Here is a 24,894-nt window from a genome sequence, read left to right as displayed (position 1 = left end):
AACATTTTAGTGAACGTTAGGAATATCAAGAATATTTCATTTAAAATATTTTCTGAAGAAAATAAACATTTAGTTATGAAAAATATTCTATTGAATATTTTTGGGATGTTACTGTATCATCATAATGTTAGATAAAATCCCAACTAGAACTGTAATGGGTGGGATTTGGTGGCAGGGAAGTCAGGCGCAGGAGAACGAACGTGGTATAAACTGAGTCGTTTAATAACTGCTCACAAAACTACAAAAACCAAAATATACAAAATAATAAAAGTGGGTACATAACCCGTCGCACACCAAAACATAACTTGCACATAACATACAATCAAACAATCTCCGACAAGGACATGAGGGGAAACAGAGGGTTGAATACACAACATGTAATTGATGGGATTGGAACCAGGTGTGAAGGAAGACAAGACAAAACCAATGGAAAATGAAAAATGGATCAGCGATGACTAGAAGGTCGGTGACGTTGACCGCCGAACACCACCCGAACAAGGAGAGGAACTGACTTCGCCGGAAGTCGTGACAAGAACTTAATGGGCATGTTAGGTAATATTATGGGAATGTTCCCAGTTTCCTGGGAGCCCTCCTCTATGGGCGGCCATGGAGCATAGTGATGGAGGGAGAGATGGGGAGAGTGGAAAATACGGAGAGCTGTGTTTGGGATTTTCCCTCTTAACATGCATCTCTCCCCCTCTCTGTCTAGAGAATGCTGGGTTAGAAATATGGGTCTGAAGCATACCATACTGCTTATAAACAGGCCACTTAACAGGACATTTTGTCAGTGCATGTTTAGTGGCAAATAATCCAAGCTCAGCCTTTTTGGTTCTCTGCATACTTCCACATGTAAACAAGTCTGAGATCGTACGACCACAGTTTTTTTCTAAATATAATTCTGTTTTGTTTCTATGTAATTGGCTGAAATAAACAATGTCGTATCAACATAGACATTGAACTTCCTGTTTTGACGCTCAGTGTGTGTATGTTTGTGTCCAAAGCAACTCCAAAAAAAGGATCCAGGACACCACAATAACAGGAAATTTATTATATACAGTGGGGCAAAAAAGTATTTAGTCAGCCACCAATTGTGCAAGTTCTCCCACTTAAAAATATGAGGCCTGTAATTTTCATCATAGGTACACTTCAACTATGACAAACAAAATGAGAAAAAAAATCCAGAAAATCACATTGTACGATTTCTAATGAATTTATTTGAAAATTATGGTGGAAAATAAGTATTTGGTCACCTACAAACAAGCAGACGGAAACTATTCAGACCCCTTCACTTTTTCCACATTTTGTTACATTACAGCTTTATTCTAAAATGGATTACATAGTTTTTCCCTCCTCCTCAATCTACACACAATACCCCATAATGACAAAGCAAAAACAGTTTTTTTTGTTTTTGCAAATTAATTAAACATAAAAAAATGGAAATATAACATTTACATAAGTATTCAGACCCTTTACTCAGTACTTTGTCTAAGCACTTTAGCAGTGATTACAGCTTTGAGTCTTCTTGGGTATGATGCTACAAGCTTGGCACACCTGTATTTGGGGAGTTTCTCCCCATTCTTCTCTCTAGATCCTCTCAAGCTCTGTCAGGTTGGACGGGGAGCTTTAATGCACAGCTTTTTTCAGGTCTCTCCAGAGACGTTTGATCGGGTTCAAGTCCGGGCTCTAGCTGGGCCACTCAAGGACAATCAAAGATTAGTCCCGAAGCCACTCCTGCATTGTCTTTGCTGTCTGCTTAGGGTTGTTGTCCTGTTGGAAGGTGAACCTTCTCCCCAGTATGAGGTCCTGAGTGCTCTGGAGCAGGTGTTCATCAAGGATCTCTCTGTACTGTGCTCCGTTAATCTTTCCCTTGATCCTGACTAGTCTCTTCTGACCAATTTCCCAGTCCATACCACTGAAAAACATCCCCACAGCATGATGCTGCCACCACCATGCATCACTGTAGGGATGGTGCCAGGTTTCCTCTAGATATGACTCTTGGCATTCAGGCCAAATATTTCAATCTTGGTCTTATCAGACCAGAGAATCTTGTTTCTCATGGTCAGAGTCCTTTAGGTGCCTTTTGGCAAACTCCAAGTGGGCTGTCATGTGCCTTTTACTGAGGAGTGGCTTCCGTCTGGCCACTCCACCATAAAGGCCTGATTGGTTCTGGCCTGGTTCAGATCTTATCTGTCGGAAAGATGTCAGTTTGTCAGTTTGTCTCTGTGAATGGTTTGTCCTCTGACAAATCAACTGTAAACATGGTGAAACATGGTGAAACATGGTAAAGCCCCACAATTGCCCTCGCTAGAAGCATGTGTTTCAGACATAAGGAAGTGGATGGCTGCAAACTTTCTACTTTTAAACTCGGACAAAACAGAGATGCTTGTTTTAGGTCCCAAGAAACAAAGAGATCTTCTGTTCAATCTGACAATTAATCTTGATGGTTGTACAGTCGTCTCAAATAAAACTGTGAAGGACCTCGCCGTTACTCTGGAACCTAATCTCTCCTTCGACGAACATATCAAGACTGTTTCAAGGACAGCTTTTTTCCATATACGTAACATTGCAAAAATCAGACACTTTCTGTCCAAAAATGATGCAGAAAAAATGTATCCATGCTTTTGTTACTTCTAGGTTAGACTACTGCAATGCTTTACTTTCTGGCTACATGGATAAAGCACTAAAGAAACTTCAGTTAGTGCTAAATACGGCTGCTAGAATCCTGGCTAGAACCAAAAGATTTGATCATATTACTCCAGTGCTAGCCTCCCTACACTGTCTTCCTGTTAAGGCAAGGGCGGTTTTCAAGGTTTTACTGTTAACCTACAAAGCATTACATGGGCTTGCTCCTACCTATCTTTCTGATTTGGTCCTGCCGTACATACCTGCATGTACGCTACGCTCACAAGATGCAGGCCCCCTAATTGTCCCTAGAATTTCTAAGCAAACAGCTGGAGCTGGAGGCAGGGCTTTCTCCTATGGAGCTCCATTTTTATGGAATGGTCTGCCTACCCATGTGAGAGACGCAGACTCAACCTTTAAGTCTTTACTGAAGACTCATCTCTACAGTGGGTCATATGATTGAGTGTAGTTTGGCCCAGGAGTGTGAAGGGGAACGGAAAGGCTCTGGAGCAACGAAACGCCCTTGGTGTCTGTGCCTGACCGGTTCCCCTCTCTCCACTGGGATTATCTGCCTCTAACCCTATTACAGGGGCTGAGTCACTGGCTTACTGGTGCTCTTTCATGCCGTCCCTAGGAGGGGTGTGCGTCACTTGAGTGGGTTGAGTCACTGACGTCATCTTCCTGTCAAGGGCTATATAGATACATTTGATTTGATTGGTGGAGTGCTGCAGAGATGGTTGTCCTTCAGGAAGGTTCTCCCAAAGGAACTCTGAAGCTCTGTCAGAGCCGGGAGGCCAGCTATAGGAAGAATCTTGGTGGTTCCAAACATCTTCCATTTAAGAATGATGGAGGCCACAGTGTTCTTGGGGACCTTTGATGCTGCAGACATTTTTTGGTACACTTCCCCAGACAATCCTGTCTCGGAGCTCTACGGATAATTATTTTGACCTCATGGCTTGGTTTTTGCTCTGACATGCATAAATTTGTAAGTTGTAGAAACAAATTGAATTACCACAGGTGGACCCAATCAAGTTGTAGAAACCTCAAGGATGATCAATGGTAACAGGACGAAACTGAGCTCAATTTTGAGTGTCATAGCAAAGGGTCTGAATGCTTATGTAAATAGATAAATAATACATTTGCACAAATTTCTAAAAACCTGCTTTCGCTTAGTCCTTATGGGGTATTGCGCAGATTCTTGAGACTTTTTTTATTTAATCCATTTTAGAATAAGTGAAGGGGTCGGAATAATTCCAGAATGCACTGTAAACAGATACATTCACAATTAAATAATCGGGCTTCATCAACAAAATACCTAAAAGTTACTACTATAAAGTACATTGAAATGTACGATCTGTATATAGGTTGAAACCGCATGATTCATTGATCTGTTCCTTCCATGTCATGTGTTAATCTTGTAATAAGGTCCAGTGTAAATAGTTTGTAAACACTCAAAAATAAAATCTTGATCCTCCCTCTCTCCATTTCCTCCCTGTGCCTGGAGACTTTGAGAGAGAGAACATCTCTCTACGATTGGAGTGTGGTGGTCGGTCTGGAGGTGAGGCAGGGGCTGGTGAGAGTGCACATGTGCAGTGGAATAAGAGGTTCCTGAAGTGCAGGCTGGGTTTTGGTGTATTGTTGGTTGTATGGAACTCACGCACGCACCCACCCATGCACGCACATGCACACACACCACACCCAGGAATGCACGCAGGCACCCACACACAAACAGACACACCCAACTGCTCCTTCCCCATCACTCACAGGTCCAGGTGAAGACTCTACCCCAGCCATCTCCAACCAGCAGAGTTGCATGCGTCCTGTAAACACAGAGGCATACATTGAATGGTTTATCATAGCTGTGTGTGCATCAAGGCCATGCACAGAACTTTTGGAGGGCATACGCTCAAACTAAAAAAGGGACACCCCCCAAAAAACAATCCCGCAACCGGGTTCACAGTCGTTGAGCAATTATTACAAGAATAGGGGACAGCAGCACAATCTGAGGGAGTTAAGTATTTTCCAAAACTTGGCATTTTTCCTATTTTATTGCCTTACTTTGTATAATTGGATTTACACAACCACTTCGTAGATGCTAAATATTTTTTATTGTGAAACAAACAAGAAATAAGACAAAAAAAACAGAGAACTTGAGCGTGCATAACTATTCACCCCCCCAAGTCAATACTTTGTAGAGCCACCTTTTGCACCAATTACAGCTGCAAGTCTTGGCACATCTAGGCACTGGGATTTTTGCCCATTCTTCAAGGCAAACTGCTCCATCTCCTTCAACTAGGATAGGTTCTGCTGGTGTACAGCAATCTTTAAGTCATACCACAGATTCTCAATTGGATTGAGGTCTGGGCATTGACTAGGTAATTCCAAGACATTTAATGGTGCCCCTTGCTTAATGGTGTTGCAGACTCTGGGGCTTTCAGAAGATGTATATATACTGAGATCATATGACACTCAGATTGCACACAGGTGGACTTTATTTAACTAATTATGTGACTTCCGAAGGTAATTGGTTGCACCAGATCTTATTTAAGGGCTTCATAGCATAGGGGGTAAATACATATGAATGCACCACTTTTCCGTTTTTTATTCTTTAGAATTTTTTGAAATAAGTTATTATTTTCATTTCACTTCACCAATTTGGACTATTTTGTGTATGTCCATTACATGAAATCCAAATAAAAATCGATTTAAATTACAGGTTGTAATGCAACAAAATAGGAAAAATGCCAAGGGGGGTGAATACTTTTGCACTGTATGCACACCAAACTTACTCGCACAATCGCTGCACAAATATAACCTGTCATTACATCCAGAAACGGTGATGAATTCTCAAAATGCAAGATAGGCTACAAAAATAAAAACTGTGTTTTACACCTGCATTTAGAGCTGAAAGTCGTTAATGTTAGTAGCCAAAATCAACTGGGGATATATCATGTCACTTTTCTGGTCCAGAGCAAGAATTTGGACTACTTTTAACGGAGGTAGCGGGATCGGATGGAAAGCATGTTCTTTCTGCACCGCGCCATCAGTTTGGAGGACAGCCTGCCTGACGAGTGCTCGTTGCCAGCCCTGTTCTTGCTCACAAATATAGTAATCAATTCACCAAAATATGTTACATCTTCATCCCATAATATTCAAGGCAGTGCGATGTTACAGCTGCTTATAATTAGACATAAAGCCAGTAACCACCCAAACTAGACCTATCTGAAATAGGAAAATGATCAATCTGGCAAAGATGAGTCAGTAGTATATTGTATTTTATATGGATGATATAAACGTAGGCCTCATCTGTTTTTACCAGGCAGTTATTTGGTCACTAAACTGGATATGCGCGCACGCCTTTGCTCTCCAATGCTGATGATTGGTCAACAAATGATCAACAATCAAGACGAGTTGAGAATAGACGACTTGCCTGGGTTCAGAACAACAACAAAAAATATTTTTCTGGAAATTCTGCCACCACCGAAAAGGGCAGACTGAAAGGGGTAAGGGGAATGTGCTCTGCATAGGTAGAGCCCTATCTGTGCATGTGCCGGATGTGTGTGCGTGTGTGCATACAGTACCTGGACATGGCTAGAGCAGTGACTGCAGGGTTGTTTTTGTAGCGCCGTCTGGACACTGCTTCACTCCTGTTTAGTGGCCGACACAACACCAGGTGTCTCTCCCAGCTCTGACTCGGACCCGACATTCCTACACAGCAATTAACAATATTACAATAGTAGAAAATCAGTCCTGCACTAATAGATCTACAGTACAGGGGATCTCCTGTTATACTGTATAACAACAACACAAGAGGTCTTTCTCAGACCTGACCTGCTAGACCTATAGTACAGGATACAACACAAATATAATATAACAACACAGACAACAGGGTCTCTACGCTTCTGCCCATCTAGTTATTCGAGGAGGGAAGGATATCTTTTTAAAGTAGTCGTTCAGGGTCTTTTTCAACCTCTGACCCTGACAAACTTTAAAGGAACACAAAACCTTTAGAGGCATCACCAGAGGCTGTATTTACAGTAGTGTATATTACATGGTCAGCAGGCTGTTAGTGAGAAGAATCCCTCTTAAATAAACCTCACAGTTACACCAGGACTGTTCTGGTGTAATGTACCAGGGTAATACTGCCATGAGCTGACAAACAAATAACAGGCTAGATGTTACCTTGGAAGGAACATTTTATTATAAACTTGATTCTGGAAGCTAACAGTCAGACTAAGAGACGGTTGGCTCAAAATGATCAGCTCACACTTAACAGCATATATAAACAGATATCTATGGAAGATTTCTATGAATAATATGTTGTTATGTGAGTCTCCCTAATAGTTTACTTCTATCACAGTATCACTTCGCTGCGTATTTATTTAGACAGTGAAGCTAAAAGTTTTAATTTGGCAATATACTCCAGCATTTTGGAGATCAAATGTTTCATATGAGGCAACAGCACAGAATGTCACGCTGTATTTGAGGGTATTTTTAAACATATCTGATTTTCCGTTTTAAAATGAAAGCACTTCATGTACAGTAACATAATTATGTACTAACCAAAAAAGTGTTAAACAAATCAAAATAGATTTTATATTTGAGATTCTTCAAAGTAGCCACCCTTTGCCTTGACACCTTTTCACACTCTTGTTATTCTCTCAACCAGCTTCATGAGGTAGTCAGTTGTGTTTTGACAATTTAAGGGTGGGTATGCAGAAGATTTGGTAAAAGTGAAAGACTAAGTCCATATTATGGCAAGAACAGCTCAAATAGTGGATATGCGTGCCCGCGCATAGTCCAAATTGGTGAAGTGAAATTAAAATAATAACTTGTTTAAAAAAAGAAAAAAAAGAAGGGGCCTTCAGAAGTCACATAATTAGTTAAATAAACCTGTGTGCAATCTAAGTGTCACATGATCTGTCACATAATCTCAATATATATACACCTATTCTGAAAGGCCCCAGAGTCTACAACACCACAAACAGGTCAGGGACAAAGTTGTGGAGAAGTATAGATCAAGGTTCAACATCAACATCCCACGGAGCACATTTAAATCCGTAAAAAAAAAAAAAAAAATACGGCACCACAACAAACCTGCCAAAAGAGGGCCGCCCACCAAAACTCATAGCCCAGGCAAGGAGGGCATTATTCAGAGAGGCAATAAAGAGAACAAAGGTAACCCGGAAGAAGCTGCAAAGCTCCACAGCGGAGATTGGAGTATCTGTCATAGGGACTAATTTAAGCCGTACACTCCACAGAGATGGGCTTTACGGAAGAGTGGCCAGAGAAAAAATATATTTGCTTAAAGAAAGAAATATGCAAACACATTTGGTGTTCGCCAAAAGGCATGTGGGAGACTCTCCAAACACATGGAAGAAGGACATCTGGTCAGATGAAACTTTTTGGCCATCAAAGAAAATGCTATGTCCTGTGCAAACCCCAAGACGACCATCACCACAGTGAAGCACGGTGGTGGCAGCATCGTGCTGTGAGGATGTTTTTTTTAATCGGCAGGGACTGGGAAACTGGTCAGAATTGAAGGGATGATGGATGGCGCTAAATACAGGGAAATTCTTGAGGGAAACCTGTTTCAGTCTTCCAGAGATTTGAGACTGGGATGGAGGTTCACCTTCCAGCAGGACAATGACACTAAGCATACTGCTAAAGCAACACTCAAGTGGTTTAAGGGGAAACATTTAAATGTATTGGAATGTCCTAGTCAAAGCCCAGACCTCAATCCAAATGAGAATCTGTGGTATGACTTACAGTTGAAGTCGAAGTTTACATACACCTTAGCCAAATACATTTAAACTCAGTAATTCACAATTCCTGACATTAAATCCCAGAAAAAATGCCCTTCTTAGGTCAGTTAGGATCACCACTTTGTTTTAAGAATGTGAAATGTCAGAATAATAGTAGAGAGAATTATTTATTTCAGCTTTTATTTCATTCATCACATTCCCAGTGGGTCAGAAGTTTACATACACTCAATTAGTATTTGGTAGCATTGCCTTTAAATTGTTTACCTTGGGTCAAACGTTTCGGGTAACCTTCCACAAGCTTCCCACAATAAGTTGGGTGAATTTTGGCCCATTCCTCCTGACAGAGCTGGTGTGTAGGCCTCCTTGCTCGCACACGTCATTGTCCATTTGGAAGACCCATTTGCGACCAAGCTTTAACTTCCTGACTGATGTCTTGAGATGTTGCTTCAATATATCCACATCATTTTCCCCCCTCATGATGCCATCTATTTTGTGAAGTGCACCAGTCCCTCCTGCAGCAAAGCACCCCCACAACATGATGCTGCCACCCCCACAACATGATGCTGCCACCCCCGTGCTTCACGGTTGGGATGATGATCTTCGGCTTGCAAGCCTTCCCCTTTTTCCTCCAAACATAACGATGATCATTATGGCCAAACAGTTCTATTTTTGTTTAATCTGACCAGAGGACATTTCTCCAAAAAGTATGATATTTGTCCCCATGTGCAGTTGCAAACCGTAGTCTGGCTTTTTCATGGCAGTTTTGGAGCAGTGCCTTCTTCCTTGCTGAGCGGCCTTTCAGGTTATGTCAATATAGGACTCATTTTACTGTGGATATAGATACTTTTGCACCTGTTTCCTCCAGCATCTTCACAAGGTATTGCGTACTATAGTTTGTACAGATGAACGAGGTACCTGCAGGCATTTGGACATTGCTCCCAAAGATCAACCAGACGTGTGGAAGTCTACAATTGTTTTTGAGGTCTTGGCTGATTTCTTTTGATTTTCCCATGACGTCAAGCAAAGAGGCACTGAGTTCAAAGTTAGGCCTTGAAATACATCCACAGATACACCTCCAATTGACTCAAATGATGTCAATTAGCCTATCAGAAGCTTCTAAAGCCATGACATAATTTTCTGGAATTTTCTAAGCTATTAAATGCACAGTCAACTTAGTGTATGTATACTTCTGACCCACTGGAATTGTGATACAGTGAATTATAAGTGAAGTAATCTGTCTGCAAACAATTGTTGGAAAAACTTTGTGTGTCATGCACAAAGTTTGTTAGCAAGAAATTTGTGGAGGGTTGAAAAACGAGTTTTAATGACTCCAACCTAAGTGTATGTAAACTTCCGACTTCAACTGTAAATATTGCTGTACACCAGCGGAAGGTTATAAGGCAACAAAATAGGAAAAAAAAGGTGAATACTTTCGCAAGCCACTGTATTTTGGTTAAACTACCCACAAATTAATGGATTTGAAACCCTCAGCTTGCACAGTCCATTCTTCCATCACATGTACAGCTGATTCTCAAGACATACTAATAAGATGCTATTGAGCCCACACTACTACAATGTCTTAGCAAAGGACTACTTTCTGGTAAGTGTTGATTACAATACTGGGTGGAGTGAATATATTTTATATGACGTACGTGATTGTTTGTTAACTTCTTGGATATAGGGGGCGCTATTTAAATTTTTGGATGAAAAACGTTCCCGTTTTAAACAAGATATTTTGTCACGACATGCTCGACTATGCATATAATTGACATCTTTGGAAAGAAAACACTCTGACGTTTCCAAAACTGCAAAGATATTGTCTGTGAGTGCCACAGAACTGATGTTACAGAAGAAAAAAACAGATAAAAATACAATCAGGAAGTGCTGCATTTTTTGAAACCGCCTCATGGCAATGACTCCTTATATGGCTGTGGAGGAGCTAGGAGTCAGCTTACCTTTTCCAAGTTTTCCCCAAGGTGTCTGCAGCATTGTGACATATTTGTAGGCATATCATTGGAAGATTGACCATAATACACTACATCTACCAGGTGGTCGCTTGGTGTCCTCCGTCGCAATTATTGCGTAATCTCCAGCTGCAGTATTTTTCAGTTTGCCTCGGATGAGAAACCGACTGCCAGGAATGATTTTTCATCGAATAGAATTGTGAAAAACACCTTGAGGATTGATTCTAAACAACGTTTGCCATGTTTCTGTCGATATTATGGAGCTAATTTGGAAAAAAGTTGTGTGTTGACTGCATTTTCGTTTTTTTTTCTTAGCCAAACGTGATGAACAAAACGGAGCTATTTCTCTTACACAAATAATCTTTTTGGAAAAAATGAACATTTGCGATCTGAGAGTCTTGTCATTGAAAACATCCGAAGTTCTTCAAAGGTAAATGATTTTATTTGAATGCTTTTCTTGTTTTTGTGAAAATGTTGCCTACTGAATGCTAGGCTTAATGCTATGCTAGGCTATCAATACTACACAAATGCTTGTGTAGCTTTGGTTAAAGCATATTTTGAAAATCTGAGATGACAGTGTTGTTAAAAGGCTAAGCTTGTGTTTCAATATATTTATTTCATTTCATTTGCGATTTTCATGAATAGGAAACGTTGCGTTATGGTAATGAGCTTGAGGCTATGATTACGCTTCCGGATACGGGATTGCTCGACGCTAGAGGTTAACTAGTAAATAGTAGCCTACAGCAAAGTGTTTTAAAAAACATTTCTAGCTTAACAATTTCTGCTAGTTAGTTTTTGCAGCCATGTGGGTTTTAGCTTGCTTGAGCCTACTAACTGAGGAGTGTTAATTAACCTGTTTCCATACATATTTCATTTAAAAAAATAATCTTCCAAAGGAGTTGTTTAATGTAACTGCTTAACTATTTATCTGTACATGAAACTGTATGTTGTTTTTTTTACAACAAAAAAATATATCTTTACAGGGAAATGCCACACCATCTGATGTGTAGAGACATTTCACTGCAGCTAATGTAGAAGGAAAAGCTGTGTACATTTCAAAATGATGTGCCAAATCATATCTGAAGAATGCAACAAAGGTGCAGAATCATCTGACCAAGGCATTAAAGTTCCCTCGGCGGTCATAACAAGCAACCTCTGACAAAAGTCCCTCTACTTCTATTCGAAGATGAAAATTATGAATCAGACACCTTATCGATAGCAACAGCTCGTGGTTCTCCGGGAATCAGAAGTTTTTGACTCAATGGAAGAACATAGTCAGAGAAATGCTGATAAATGTCTTGCTCGAGCTGTGTATGCAACTGGTTCACATCTGATGCTCATAGGTAATGTGTATTGGAAGAGATTTCTGAATGTTCTTCGCCCAGCATACACTTCTCCAACCAAACATTCTTTATCTACTAATTTGCTGGATGCAGAGCTCATCAGAGTTCAAGTGAAGGTCAAGCAAATCATAGAGAAAGCAGACTGTGTTGCAATCATCTCTGATGGGTGGTCGAATGTTCGTGGGCAAGGAATAATTAACAACATCATCTCCACCCCTCAACCAGTATTCTACAATAGCACAGACACAAGGGACAACAGCCACACCGGTCTCTACATTGCAGATGAGCTGAAAGCAGTCATCAATGACCTTGGACCGCAGAAGGTATTTGCACTGGTGACAGACAATGCTGAGAACATGAAGTCTGCTTGGTCTAAAGTGGAGGAGTCCTACCCCCACATCACACCCATTGGCTGTGCTGCTCATGCAAGGACATCATGGCACTGAAAAATATGGATACACTCTACAAGAGATCAAAGGAAATGGTTAGGTATGTGAAGGGTCATTTTTATAGCAGCAATCTACCTCACCAGGAAAAGTGAGAAGAATAAGAGCACCACATTGAAGCTGCCCACCAACACCCGTTGTGGTGGTGTTGTCATCATGTTTGACAGTCTCCTGGAGGGGAAGGAGTCTCTCCAAGAAATGGCCTGTAAAGTCTGCTTCCAACTCACACTCTCAAACACGTAGATCCCCTGAATGCAGCTCACTTTCCAGCCCACTTTCCAGCTCACACTCACAAACACATAGATCCCCTGAACGCAGCTCACTCTCCACATCCCAATCTCCTGAATTCTGATCACCTGTTCACACACCTGTATGTCATTATCACACACTATTTAATTCAGTTCTTTGCACCCCATCATTGGGAGGTATTGTTTGTTTTGTGACACACTTCTATTCAGAGCTCTGTTTTTCCCGTGATTTAATCCTCCCGTGTATGATAGTTTTGGCCTGCCTCACTAACGACGCCTTTTGCCTATTCCCTGCCTGTACTTTAGCCTTTTTGGATCCTCTGTGTATGACCTTCTGCCTGCACCTGGACACAGCTACCTGCCTCCTTCTGTGGTCCTGTACAATGAAACACCTGCTGCGCCATGTGCTTGAAACCAGCTCTCTGTCTCCCATCGTGTTCATTACATGAACATATCACAGTCTGCCAAGAGGATCCTCCTGGATGATGTATTTTGGGAGAGAGTGGTAAGCAGCCTGAAACATATAGCAGTATGGAGACAATGCCATCCTGTCTGACTCTGCTTGCAGATGTAAGTGAAGAAATCCATACTGCCCTGCCCACTTCATTGTTGCTCCAAGCAGAGGAAACTGCAGTTCTGAAATACATCAAAAAGCGTGAAGACTTCTGTCTGAAGCCCATACATGCCGCAGCGCACATGTTGGATCCCAAGTATGCTGGCAGGAGCATCCTGTCTGGTACAGAGATCAACAAGGCCTATGGTGTCATCACTACCATGTCTTGCCACCTTGGCCTGGATGAGGGCATGGTTCTTAGCAGTCTGGCGAAGTACACTTCCAAGCAAGGGCATTGGGATGGAGATGCAATATGGCAGTCGTGCCAACATATCTCATCAACCACCTGGTGGAAGGGACGTTGTGGATCTGAGGCTTTTTCCCCTGTTTCCTCCATCATCCTCCAAATCCCACCAACATCAACCACCTCAGAGCGCAACTGGTCCTTGTTTGGGAACACACACACCAAAGCACGCAACAGGCTGACCAATACAAAAGTTGAAAAAACTGGTGGCCATCTGGGCAAATTTGAGGCTTTTTGAGCCTAACATCGAGCCATCCTCAACAAGTTGTAAAATGACAGTGAAGATGAGGACTCAGAGTCTGGTGTTCAAGGGGTGGACATTGAGGAGATCCAGGGAGAAGACATGGAAGCCTGAGAGGAAGACAACCAAAGCTTTAGTTTCTCGACTATCATTTTACAGATGTATGTTGAAAACGTTTTTTGGGAGATGTGATGGATCATTGGGGATCATTCAATATTCCCTTTCTTGTTGTTCAGTGAAATCATCCCATGTGAAGAGTCAACTCATTTAATGAAAGTTTAATTCGTAACCATTTTTCACATTTTATTTCTATTGGAAGTATTTAATAATTTGCAATTGTGTCTACTTATGATAAGGTAAAAGGTTTATGTTTCTGTCTTCATATGACATGGTAAATATATCCGATGCAAAAAAAAACATCTAAATGTAAATGGTATTATTATTCATTTGCATATATTTCTGTCAATTCCCGTTTAATCCCATATATTAACGTTAATTCCCATAGAAAGTTTCCACTTCTGAATATTCCCCAAAATGTGTAACCCTATTCAAAGCACACTAAACCAGCATGGCTACCACAGCATTTTGCTGCGATACTCTATCCCATCTGGGTTGCGCTTAGTGGGACTATAATATGTTTTTCAACAGGACAATGACACAAAACACACCTCCAGGCTGTGTAAGGGATATTTGACCAAGAAAGAGAGTGATGGAGTGCTGCATCAGATGACCTGGCCTTCACAATCACCTGATTTCAACCCAACTGAAATGGTTTGGGATGAGTTGGACCGTAGAGTGAAGGAAAAGCAGCCAACAAGTGCTCAGAATATGTGGGAACTCATTCAAGATTCACGCAATCTCCACCGTACAGTTGATGTTGAGATGTGTCTGTTAATTGAAATATTTATTTGGGCTGCAATTTCTGAGAACGGTAACTCTAATGAACTTATCCTCTGCAGCAGAGGTAACTCTGGGTCTTCCTTTCCTGTGGCGGTCCTCATGAGAGCCATTATCATCATAGCGCTTGATGGTTTTTGCAACTGCACTTGAAGAAACGTTCAAAGTTCTTGACATTTTCTGGATTGACTGACCTTCATGCTTTAAGGTAATGATGGACTGTAGTTTCTCTTTGCTTATTTGAGCTGTTCCTGCCATAATATGGACTTGGTATTTTACCAAATAGTTCTATCCTCTGTATACCCACCCCTACCTTGTCACAGCACAACTGATTGGCTCAAACACATTAAGAAGGAAATAATTTCCACAAATTCACTTTTAACAAGGCACACCTGTTAATTGAAAGGCATTTCAGGTGACTACCTCATGAAGCTGGTTGAGAGAATGCCAAGTGTGCAAAGCTGTCATCAAGGCAAAGGGAGGCTACTTTGAAGAATCTCAAATATAAAATATATTTAGATGTTTTTCAACTTTTTTGGGTTACTACATGATTCCATATATGTTATTTCATAGGTTTGATGTCTTCACTATTATTCTACAATGTAGCAAATAGTAAAAATAAAGAAAAACCTTGGAGTGTCCACCCTTTTGACTTTGTAAGATGGCGCCGAAGAAGATGGCAGGCGTTTTACGTGCCCCCAGCTGATTGTGTTTTTTTTCTTTGCTTATTTGCGTTGTTTGTAATTATTTTTGTACATAATGTTCCCACTACCATCTTTTATGACCGAAAATAACTTCTAGACATCAGGACTGCGATTACTCACCTCAGACTAGCAGAATCCTCTTTTTCCTTTCACGACTCTTACGAGCCCGATGCAAAGGATACCCTGCTTCCTCGGGAACAGGCCCTGATCCCTGTGATCTGAGTGAAGAGGCGGAGAAAGAGGGGACGAAGGTCCGGCTGCCTTCTGAGAATTCGCAGGCAATCGAATAAACCCACACTTCCCTCCATTCTGTTAGCAAACTTGCAATCTTTGGACAATAAAATTGACTAATTATGTGGAAAATTAAACTACCAACGGGACATTAAAACTGTAACATCTTATGCTTCAAGGAGTTGCGGCTGAACGACGACGACATCAACATACAGCTGGCTGGCTAAACGATGTACCGGCAGGATAGAACAGCGGCGCCTGGTAAGACAAGGGGCGGCTGTCTATGTATTTTTGTAAACAACAGCTGGTGCACGATATCTAAGGAAGTCTATTGAGCTATTGCTCGCCTGAGGTAGAGTTTCTCATGATAAGCTGTTGACCACACTACCTACCGAGAGAGTTTTCATCTGTATTCTTTGTAGCTGTTTTTACATACCACCACAGGAGAAAACATGAGAAAAATCCAACCAGGAAGTGGGTCATCTGAGGTTTGTAGTTTTTCTAAGCTTGTCCTACCGAATACACATTGAGATATGGATAAAGTTGCACGTCCTACGGCTTCCACTAGATGTCAACCGTCTTTAGAAACTTGAATGAGGATTATACTATAAAGGAGGGGCTCATGAGACCTCTTTGAGTCAGTGGTCTGGCAGAGAGCTTTGGTCTCATGATGCGTGCTCCCGACAGCGTTACCTCGCGTTCCAGTGCTTTTTCTGAAGACAAAGGAATTCTCCGGTTGGAACATTATTGATGGTTTATGTTAAAAACATCCTAACGATTGATTCCATACATCGTTTGACATGTTTCTAAAGGACTGTAATGGAACTTTTAGAGTTTTTGTCTGGATGAAGTGCCTGCACCTCATGAAGATGGATTACTGGGCTGAACACGCTAACAACAAGTGGCTATTTGGACATTAATGATGGAACTTTATGGAACAAATCAGTCATTTATTGTCAAACTGGGATTCCTGGGAGGGCCTTCTGATGAAGATCATCAAAGGTAAGTGAATATTGATGGTGTTGTTTCTAACTTTGTTGATTCCAAAATGGCGGACATTCCTCTGGCTGTTTAGGGTTCTGAGAGCCGTTCTCAGATTATGCTTTTTCCGTAAAGTTTTTTTGAAATCTGACACAGCAGTTGCATTAAGGAGAAGCCTATCTTTAATTCTGTGAATATCACTTGTGTCTTTTAACAATGTTTATTATGAGTATTTCTGCAAAATCACAGGATGTTTTGGAATCAAAACATTACTGCACGTAAGGCACCAATGTAAACAGATTTTTGGATGTAAATATGCACATTATCGAACAAAACATACATGTATTGTGTAACATGATGTCCTATGAGTGTCATCTGATGAAGATCATCAAAGGTTAGTGATTAAATGTATCTATATTTCTTTGGCTGGAAAAATGGCTGTCTGTTTTTTCGACTTGGCTATGACCTAACATAATCATATGTTGTGTTTTAGCTGTAAAGCATTTTTGAAGATGTTTAGCTTTCATTTGCTGTATTGGACTTGTTAATGTGTGAAAGTTACATATTTCAAACAAATATTTTCAGCGGAATGTTGTCGAGCTAGCAGAACCCCTGCGCTAGAAAGGTTAATGCAGGGAAACTTAAATCTGTTTTACCAAAATTCTATCAGCATGTTAAATGTGCAACCAGAGGAAAAAGAACTCTTGACCACCTATACTCCACACACAGAGATGCATAAAAAGCTCTCCCTCCCATTTGGCAAATCTGACCATAATTCTATCCTCCTGATTCCTGATTAAAAGCAAAAATCTAGTCACAGGAAGCACCAGTGACTAGATCAATAAAAAAATGGTCAGATGTAGCAGATGCTAAGCTACAGGACTGTTTTGCTAGCACACACTGGAATATGTTCCGGGATTCCTCCAATGGCACTGAGGAGTACACCATATCAGTCATTGGCTTCATCAATAAGTGCATCAATGACGTCATCCCCACAGTGACCGCACATACATACCCCGCACTGAGCTAAAGGCTAGAGCTACCACTTTCAAGGAGTGGGACTCTAACCCGAAAGGTTATAAGAAATCCCGCTATCCCCTCCGACGAGCCATCAAACAGGCAAAGCTTCAATACAGGACTGAGATCGAATCGTACTATACTGGCTCTTACGCTCGTTGGATGCGGCAGGGCTTGCAAACCATTAAAGACTACAAAGGGAAGCACAGTCGCGAGCTTCCCACAGACACAAGCCTACCAGACGCGCTAAATTACTTTGATGCTCGCATCGAGGCAAATAACACTGAAACATACAGTACATGAGAGCACCAGTTGTTCCGGAAGACTGTGTGATCACGCTCTCCACAGTCGATGTGAGTAAGACCTCTAAATAGGTCAACATTCACAAGGCCGCAGGGCCAGACGGATTACCAGGACGTGTACTGCGGGCATGCACTGACCAACTGGCATGTGTCTTCACTGACATTTTCAACTTCTCCCTTTCCGAGTCTGTAATACCAACATGTTTTAAGCAGACCATCATAGTCCTTGTGCCCAAAAACACCAAGGTAACCTGCCTAAATGACTCCCGACCCGTAGCACTCACATCTGTAGCCATGAAGTGCCTTGAAAGGCTGGCCATGGCTCACATTAACATCATCATCCCAGAAACCCTAGACCCACTCCAAATTGCATACCTCCCCAACTGATCCACAGATGATGCAATCGCCATTGCAATCCATACTGCCCTTTCCCACCAGGACGAAGGAACACCTATGTGAGAATGCCATTCATTGACTACAGCTCAGCGTTCAACACCATAGCCACCAAGCTCATCAATAAGCTAAGGACCCTGCGAGTAAACACCTCCCTGGATCCTGGATTTCCTGACGGGCCGTCCCCAGGTGGTAAGGGTAGGTAACAACACATCCACCACGCTGATCCTCAACACAGGAGCCCCCCAGGGATGTGTGCTCAGTCCCTTCCTGTACTCCCTGTTTAGTCATGACTGCACTGCCAGGCACAACTCCAACCCATCATTAAATTTGCCGATGACAGAACAGTGGTAGGCCTGATCACCGACAACAAAGAGATAGCCTATAGGGAGGAAGTCAGAGACACCTATTCCCCCTCAGGAGACTGAAAAGATTTGTCATGGGTCCTCAGATCCTCAAAAGATTCTGCAGCTGCACCATTGAGAGCATCTTGACTGGTTGCATCACTGCCTGGTATGGCAACTGCGCTTTCTGCAACCGCAAGGCACTACAGAGGGTAGTTTGACCGGCCCAGTACATAACTGGGGCCAAGCTTCCTGCCATCCAGGACCTCTATACCAGGCGGTGTCAAAGACTCTAGCCACCCTAGTCATATACTGTTCTCTCTGCTACTGCACAGCAAGCAGTACCGGAACGCCAAGTCTAGCTTCTAAACAGCTTCTACCTCTAAGCCACAAGACTCCTGAACATCTAGTCAAATTGCTATCCAAACTATTTGCAGTCCACATTGTTGTAATTGCTTCAATATGGAAATCCATTATTAAACAAAGGCTTTAGCGTTCACACTGATATAGGGGCTAGGCCGACTGTAAATTGCAGTCTGAACATAGCATGAGGCAAACAGTCAATAAGCAAGATTAAATTCACTAGGCTATCGATAAGGCCTAAAAAGTCATGCATAATTCAAATCAAATTCGGATAAAAAAAACTAAACAACAACTTCTTTGAAATATTGTTGTTTAAAAAAAAGTGGATTGTTTTTTTGTTTAATTTAATTAAAAAACGTATTATTAAAGATTCACCATCCATGGTGTGAACGTACATGGCTTGAATGCAATGTCTGGTATTTCTGGAGAAGTGTAAATATGATCTGTAAGATGGTTCCATGATGTTTAGAAATCATTACATTTGCGACGAGTGGACATTCCCATTTTCTCTTTATATTGGATCTTTATTCAGCTCCTGTGTAACGTTTGGACGTGCGTAAAACCCTCCATAGTCTAAATTGCCTTGTCTGTATTATATGCCCACAGGGGGCAATTATGGTGCCTGTAACTGTATTTAGACATACCTATTTCTAAATAGGAAGGGGTTCGAGAAGCATGATATTATAAATCACTTCCCTTGTTCCATGGCACTGTGTAGGCCTAAATGTAGGCCTAAATGCCTTTATGCATAAAATTCAAACGTCTTTACAAAATACTAGGCTCCTGTCAATTGCATCGTTGCTGATGTGCAAGGCAGATTCTCAACAAAAAAATGGCATCATAGGACGACTGAATAGTTTGGACTGGTAATCGCACGAGGGTCGCTCTTTGAAAATGTGGATGGATGGCCTACGTGAGCAAGCGAAATACAGGTATGTGAATTGTAAATAATGAAGAAGCATGAGGGCAAAAACCTCTCAGTAGACCATTTAAAAAGCACCCTCAGTAGACCACTTAAAACCCCTTTATTCTTAGTCTACTTTTGGTTTATGGCAAGGATAAAATAGACGCATCTATGCAATGCTGCTAAACCAGCCTTGATTAGCCTATGTTTTTACTCAAATTAAACAAAATGGGGGAAACCAATATTTTTTTATGTTCTCTAAATATGAGATTCACTGGCACAAAGGGCACATCTCTCCTGGATAGGCTGGATAGGATAGGCTGGATAGGCTGCACTTCCGCTCTCAAAATCCATGCCATTATAAACTGCGATACCGTTAAAGACCTGCTTTTTGTGTGTCTTTAAACTTCCCATTAGCGCTATTAAAGGACACACTTCAAATAGTGCCACCCCTCCCACCTCAGCGCAAGCGATCTGATGTTAGACAGGTATATTGCCGAACATAGCGTTAGGGCTGAAAAATGTCAGTGAGCAAGTTTCTACATGACGAAATGCAAACTAACGTGTGTTTGACACTAGTACTACCGGAAAATAGAGCCCTTTAAGTGAGTTGTCCAAATTCTTATGACACCTTCAAATGGGGGTACTAGATACATAAAGTGCTTTAATTTTAAAAAGCTCATACAGATATGTATAAAAATACCCTCAAATAAAATGTGACATTCTGTTCTGTCGCCTCATATGAAACATTTGATCTCAAATCCAAAATTCTGAAGTATAGAGCCAAATGAAAAGTTTTAGCTTCACTGTCCAAATGTATATCTGGGGGAGTGTAAAAGCACTTATTTGATTATGAACCATAAGTGTTTTAAAAAATCATATTCTTCTCCATTTGAGGAATATTTATGTCTTGTTGTTATTAGCATGAAATTAGCATTAGCATTACCGTCTATGGTCATTGCAGACTGATCCTGTCCTGGGGATGTGGGCTGCTGTGGAGGATCAGGTGATGTTCTAGTGTACTCCGTCCTCCAGATCTGTTACACACAAACAATCCAACATAACTGAACGCATTAAAGACAGACACACATGCACATAGGCACGTGCATACACACGCAAACCTCCCACAACACCCTGATGTGCATGCACACACACACCAACAAACAATCAGGCCGTGTCCGAATACTCGTATTTGTGTTCTAAGTAGTAGGCTGATAAGCTGTGCGATAATATAAGGTTTTATAGTATATGAAATCTCAACAATTCGATATGATTTAAATGCCAGGATGTCAAACTCATCTCTGCCTTTCATTTAATAGAATCCGCTGCAAACTAGTGAGAAAAAAAAGTATTTTCAAACCCACGTATGTTTGACATAAGCTGTTAATTAAGCTGATAATCATATAAGGGGACGCATTGTACAAAATGAACGAATTTTGCATTATATGACGCATTCTCATTATGGGTTAGCCTAGTATGTTAATATTTGATGCTTACGGCATACATTTCTACTAAACAGTAAGTTCTAAATAGTATTTAGTATGATTAGTACACATTAGGTAGTTTTAGTAAGTAGTAGGCAAGACACACATACACACATTGTCGAATAAGAACTAGCAAACACACACTCTCACTCTCTTACCCTCACTATCCCGTCAGCACAGCCAGTGACTATAACGTTTCGTGGATCCCACTCGTGTCTCTGAGTGAAGCAGACAGACAGGATGTCCCCATCTGAGCTGCAGGAAGTGACATCAGAGCCACAGGATGTGTCGAGCCAGGTGAGTAACTGACCCTTCATACTCCATAGGTACAGGACCGGCCCTGCACACGATGCTATCTCTCCCTGAAGGAGAGGGTTAACAGACACATGTAAAAAGGGTTGGCCATGCTACAAATCCCCAAGTGCAGAACAGACTATGGGAGGCTCACCGTACTACATAGAGCCATGACTACATGGGACTCTATTCCACATCAAGTAACTGTCGCAAGCAGTAAAATTAGATTAAAAAAACAGATTAAAAAAACACATTATGGAACAACGGGGACTGTGAAGCAACACAAACATTGGCACACACACACAGACACACACACAGAGACACACACACACACACACACACACACACACACACACACACACACACACACACACACATGGCTTTAGCAGCAGCTAACGGGGATCCATAATAAATACAAATACAAACAAATGAGGGAATGAACGGAAAAGTGTCTCTATCAGTGACCACACACATGGTAGACCTATGAGCACCGAGCATAGTAGAGGATGTGTGCAGCCAGAAAAGGAAATCCTCCCTTCCTCATTCTGAGTTCCAGGAATGCTCGTGCAATAGACTGGCTAAACGATGATGGTCCCTATGTACTTGTGTGGTACTTTAAAAAAAATATGTTTATCAGTCAGCAGGCAGGATCCAACAGGATCTCACTAAAGAGAGACATAGAAAGTGGAAAGAAAAGCGATAGACGGATGCAAAAGGAGGTATAGAAAGAGGTCAACTCTCAGATGTTGTTGATAGTTAGCACATGGATTCTGGACTTGTGGGGGGAGAAAAAGAGAAAAAATAGAGAGAGATAATGATGTGAAAGAGGTCAAAAGAGAGTGTAGACTCACTGTGAGGTCATTGATAGCAAGTGCTGTGATGCTAGCCTTGTGTCCAGGTAGCTGAGTGATGTAGTTGAGTTCCTCAAGGTCCCACAGTATACAGGTGAGGTCACGCGAACCGCTGGCTATCACTCCATGAACCTCAGACACCGCCAGACACGTTACTGCATCGGTATGACCATATAGCGCCTGGGAGACCAATATGAGATTCACTTTATCAAACACACAAACATTTTACTGTGTATTGGGTTAGATGCATTCTCATACCACATCACTCTCACACCACATCACACACACCTGTCTGAGTTTCATGTGAGTGAGTTTGTCCTTGCTGATGGAAACATCCCACACACACACCACTGAGCTGATCCCAGCAGTGACTATGGTAGCTTGGTTGGGACACGCTGCACACAGCATCTTCCCCCAGTCACACATACTCTCACATACAGCAAAGGTCTAGGAGAGGGAAATAGAAATACACACACAAATGTTAGTCATTGTCTATGTTGGAAATGGTTTGGCCAACTTTAAAGCTTCATGTCATGTTGCTACCTCATGATGGATGGATGGCAATCTAATTGAACCTTTGTTAGTGTGAGTAAGTGAATAAAAGGCCTCCATAGTGTACATACTTTCTCAGTGGTGTAGTGTCCGAAGGAGCAGGAGTTATCAGGGAAGCCCCAGGAGAAGTAGACATTCCACAGAGGAGGGATGAGTAGTCTGTTCTTCTCTACGACCAAAACCTCTTTGTCCACACAAACCACCTGGCCTACTGGACCACGAAGGAGCTCTGAAGGGGAGGAAAAGAAGATAGGGAAAGGGTGAGGAGAAGAAGAGATCAAGATATGAATAGAAGGAGGTAAAATAAGTCCAGATCCTCTTTATCCACTCAAACCACCTGGCCTAATGCACCATAGGGGGGGGGGGGGGGGGGGGGGGGGGGAGAATAGAGGGATGTAGGAGAAGTTTGTTGTTCTCTAAGATAAGAACCTCTCTGTCCCCAAAAACTATCTGGCCTACTGGGACAGGCAACAGACAATAGAGAAATCAGAAAGCAGCTCTGGTAGCTTGCCTGGACTAGCGGTAATGTCGCAACCTGGGCACACACACACACCTCACTCCTGTACACACATCTGCACCTGTACACAGCTCATCTGTAAATAGCCCACCCAACTACCTCATCTGCATATTCAAATTAATTGTTTTGCTCCTTTGCACCCCAGTATCTCTACTTGCACATTAATCTATCACTCCAGTGTTTAATTGCTAAATTGTCATTCGCCACTTGCCTTTTATTGCCTTACCTCCCTAATCTTACTACATTTGCACACACTGTATATAGACTTTTTCTATTGTGTTATTGACTGTATGTTTGTTTATCCCATGTGTTGGCTGTGTCGCAATGCTTTGCTTTATCTTGTCCAGGTCGCAGTTGTAAATGAGAACTTGTTCTCAACTGGCTTATCTGGTTAAATAAAGGTGAAATAATTGTTTTAATTAAATCCCCTTTTTGGCTTCCTTGGCAACCTCCATGGGAACCTTTCCCCAATAGAATCTTTACTCCATGGGAACCACACCTGTTGGTTTTCTCACAAACAATCGCAACATTGTTTCAATAATATAGAGCTGCTCTGGTATATTTGATGGTTCGTCTCAGGGAATATCAGGATTTCTTAAAAGCGTCCAGATTAGTGTCCCACTCCTTGAAAGTAGCAGCTCTAGCCTTTAGCTCAGTACAGATGTTGCCTGTAATCCATGGCTTCTGGTTGGGATATGTACATACAGTCACTGTGGGGACGACGTCGTCCATGTAGTTATTGATGAAGCCGGTGACTGAGGTGACACACTACTCAATGCCATTGGATAAATCCCGGAATATATTCCAGTCTGTGCTAGCAAAACAGTCCTGTAGCGTAGCATCCACATCATATGACCACTTCCGTATTGAGCGCGTCACTGGTATTTCCTGCTTCAGTTTTTGCATGTAAGCAGGAATCAGCAGGATAGAATTATGGTCAGATTTACCAAATGGAGGGCGAGGGAGAGATTTGTATGCGTCTCTGTGTGTGGAGTGAAGGTGGTCTAGAGTTTTGTTTCCTCTGGTTGCACATGTGATGTGCTGGTAGAAATGAGCTAAAACAGATTTAAGTTTGCCTACATTAAAGTCCACGGCCACTAGGAGCGCCTCTTCTGGATGAGCTTTTTCTTGTTTTCTTATGGCCTTATACAGCTCGCTCAGTGTGGTCTTAGTGCCAGCATCGGTTTGTGGTGGTAAATATACTGCAATGAAAAATACAAATGAAAACTCTCCTGGAAAATAGTATGGTCATCGCGCACCAGTCTGTGTTGACAAAAACATTTGCACAATAAGCACTTGTTCCTCTCAAATACAGTGCCTTGTGAAAGTATTCGGCCCCCTTGAACTTTGCGACCATTCCATTGTAGATTTTGCTTTATGTTTTGGATCATTGTCTTGTTGGAAGACAAATCTCCATCCCAGTCTCAGGTCTTTTACAGACTCCATCAGGTTTTCTTCCAGAATGGTCCTGTATTTGGCTCCATCCATCTTCCCATCAATTTTAACCATCTTCCCTGTCCCTGCTGAAGAAAAGCAGGCCCAAACCATGATGATGCCACCACCATGTTTGACAG

The 24,894-nt window shown here is 41.7% G+C and overlaps 1 protein-coding gene across 3 annotated transcripts in view; it reads right to left on the bottom strand.

Annotated features, from left to right (window-relative positions):
- Nucleotides 1-201: 201 nt before the first annotated feature.
- wdfy4 (WDFY family member 4) overlaps nt 202-24,894 on the bottom strand; it is a 167,247-nt gene continuing 142,554 nt past the window's right edge. For all 3 annotated transcript variants that reach the window (XM_031835915.1, XM_031835916.1, XM_031835917.1), the window contains exons 59-65: nt 22,875-23,032; nt 22,540-22,698; nt 22,252-22,431; nt 21,265-21,468; nt 20,569-20,659; nt 6,204-6,330; nt 202-4,442 (exon numbers count right to left, since the gene is read on the bottom strand). In XM_031835915.1, the coding sequence (XP_031691775.1) occupies nt 4,379-4,442; nt 6,204-6,330; nt 20,569-20,659; nt 21,265-21,468; nt 22,252-22,431; nt 22,540-22,698; nt 22,875-23,032 (983 nt within the window). In that variant the 3' untranslated portion in view covers nt 202-4,378. The remainder of the gene's footprint in view (nt 4,443-6,203; nt 6,331-20,568; nt 20,660-21,264; nt 21,469-22,251; nt 22,432-22,539; nt 22,699-22,874; nt 23,033-24,894) is intronic.

The sequence above is a fragment of the Oncorhynchus kisutch genome, linkage group LG11 (genome assembly GCF_002021735.2).
Source record: "Oncorhynchus kisutch isolate 150728-3 linkage group LG11, Okis_V2, whole genome shotgun sequence".
Classification (NCBI taxonomy): Eukaryota; Metazoa; Chordata; class Actinopteri; order Salmoniformes; family Salmonidae; genus Oncorhynchus; species Oncorhynchus kisutch.
This window is presented reverse-complemented; position numbering and strand designations above follow the sequence as displayed.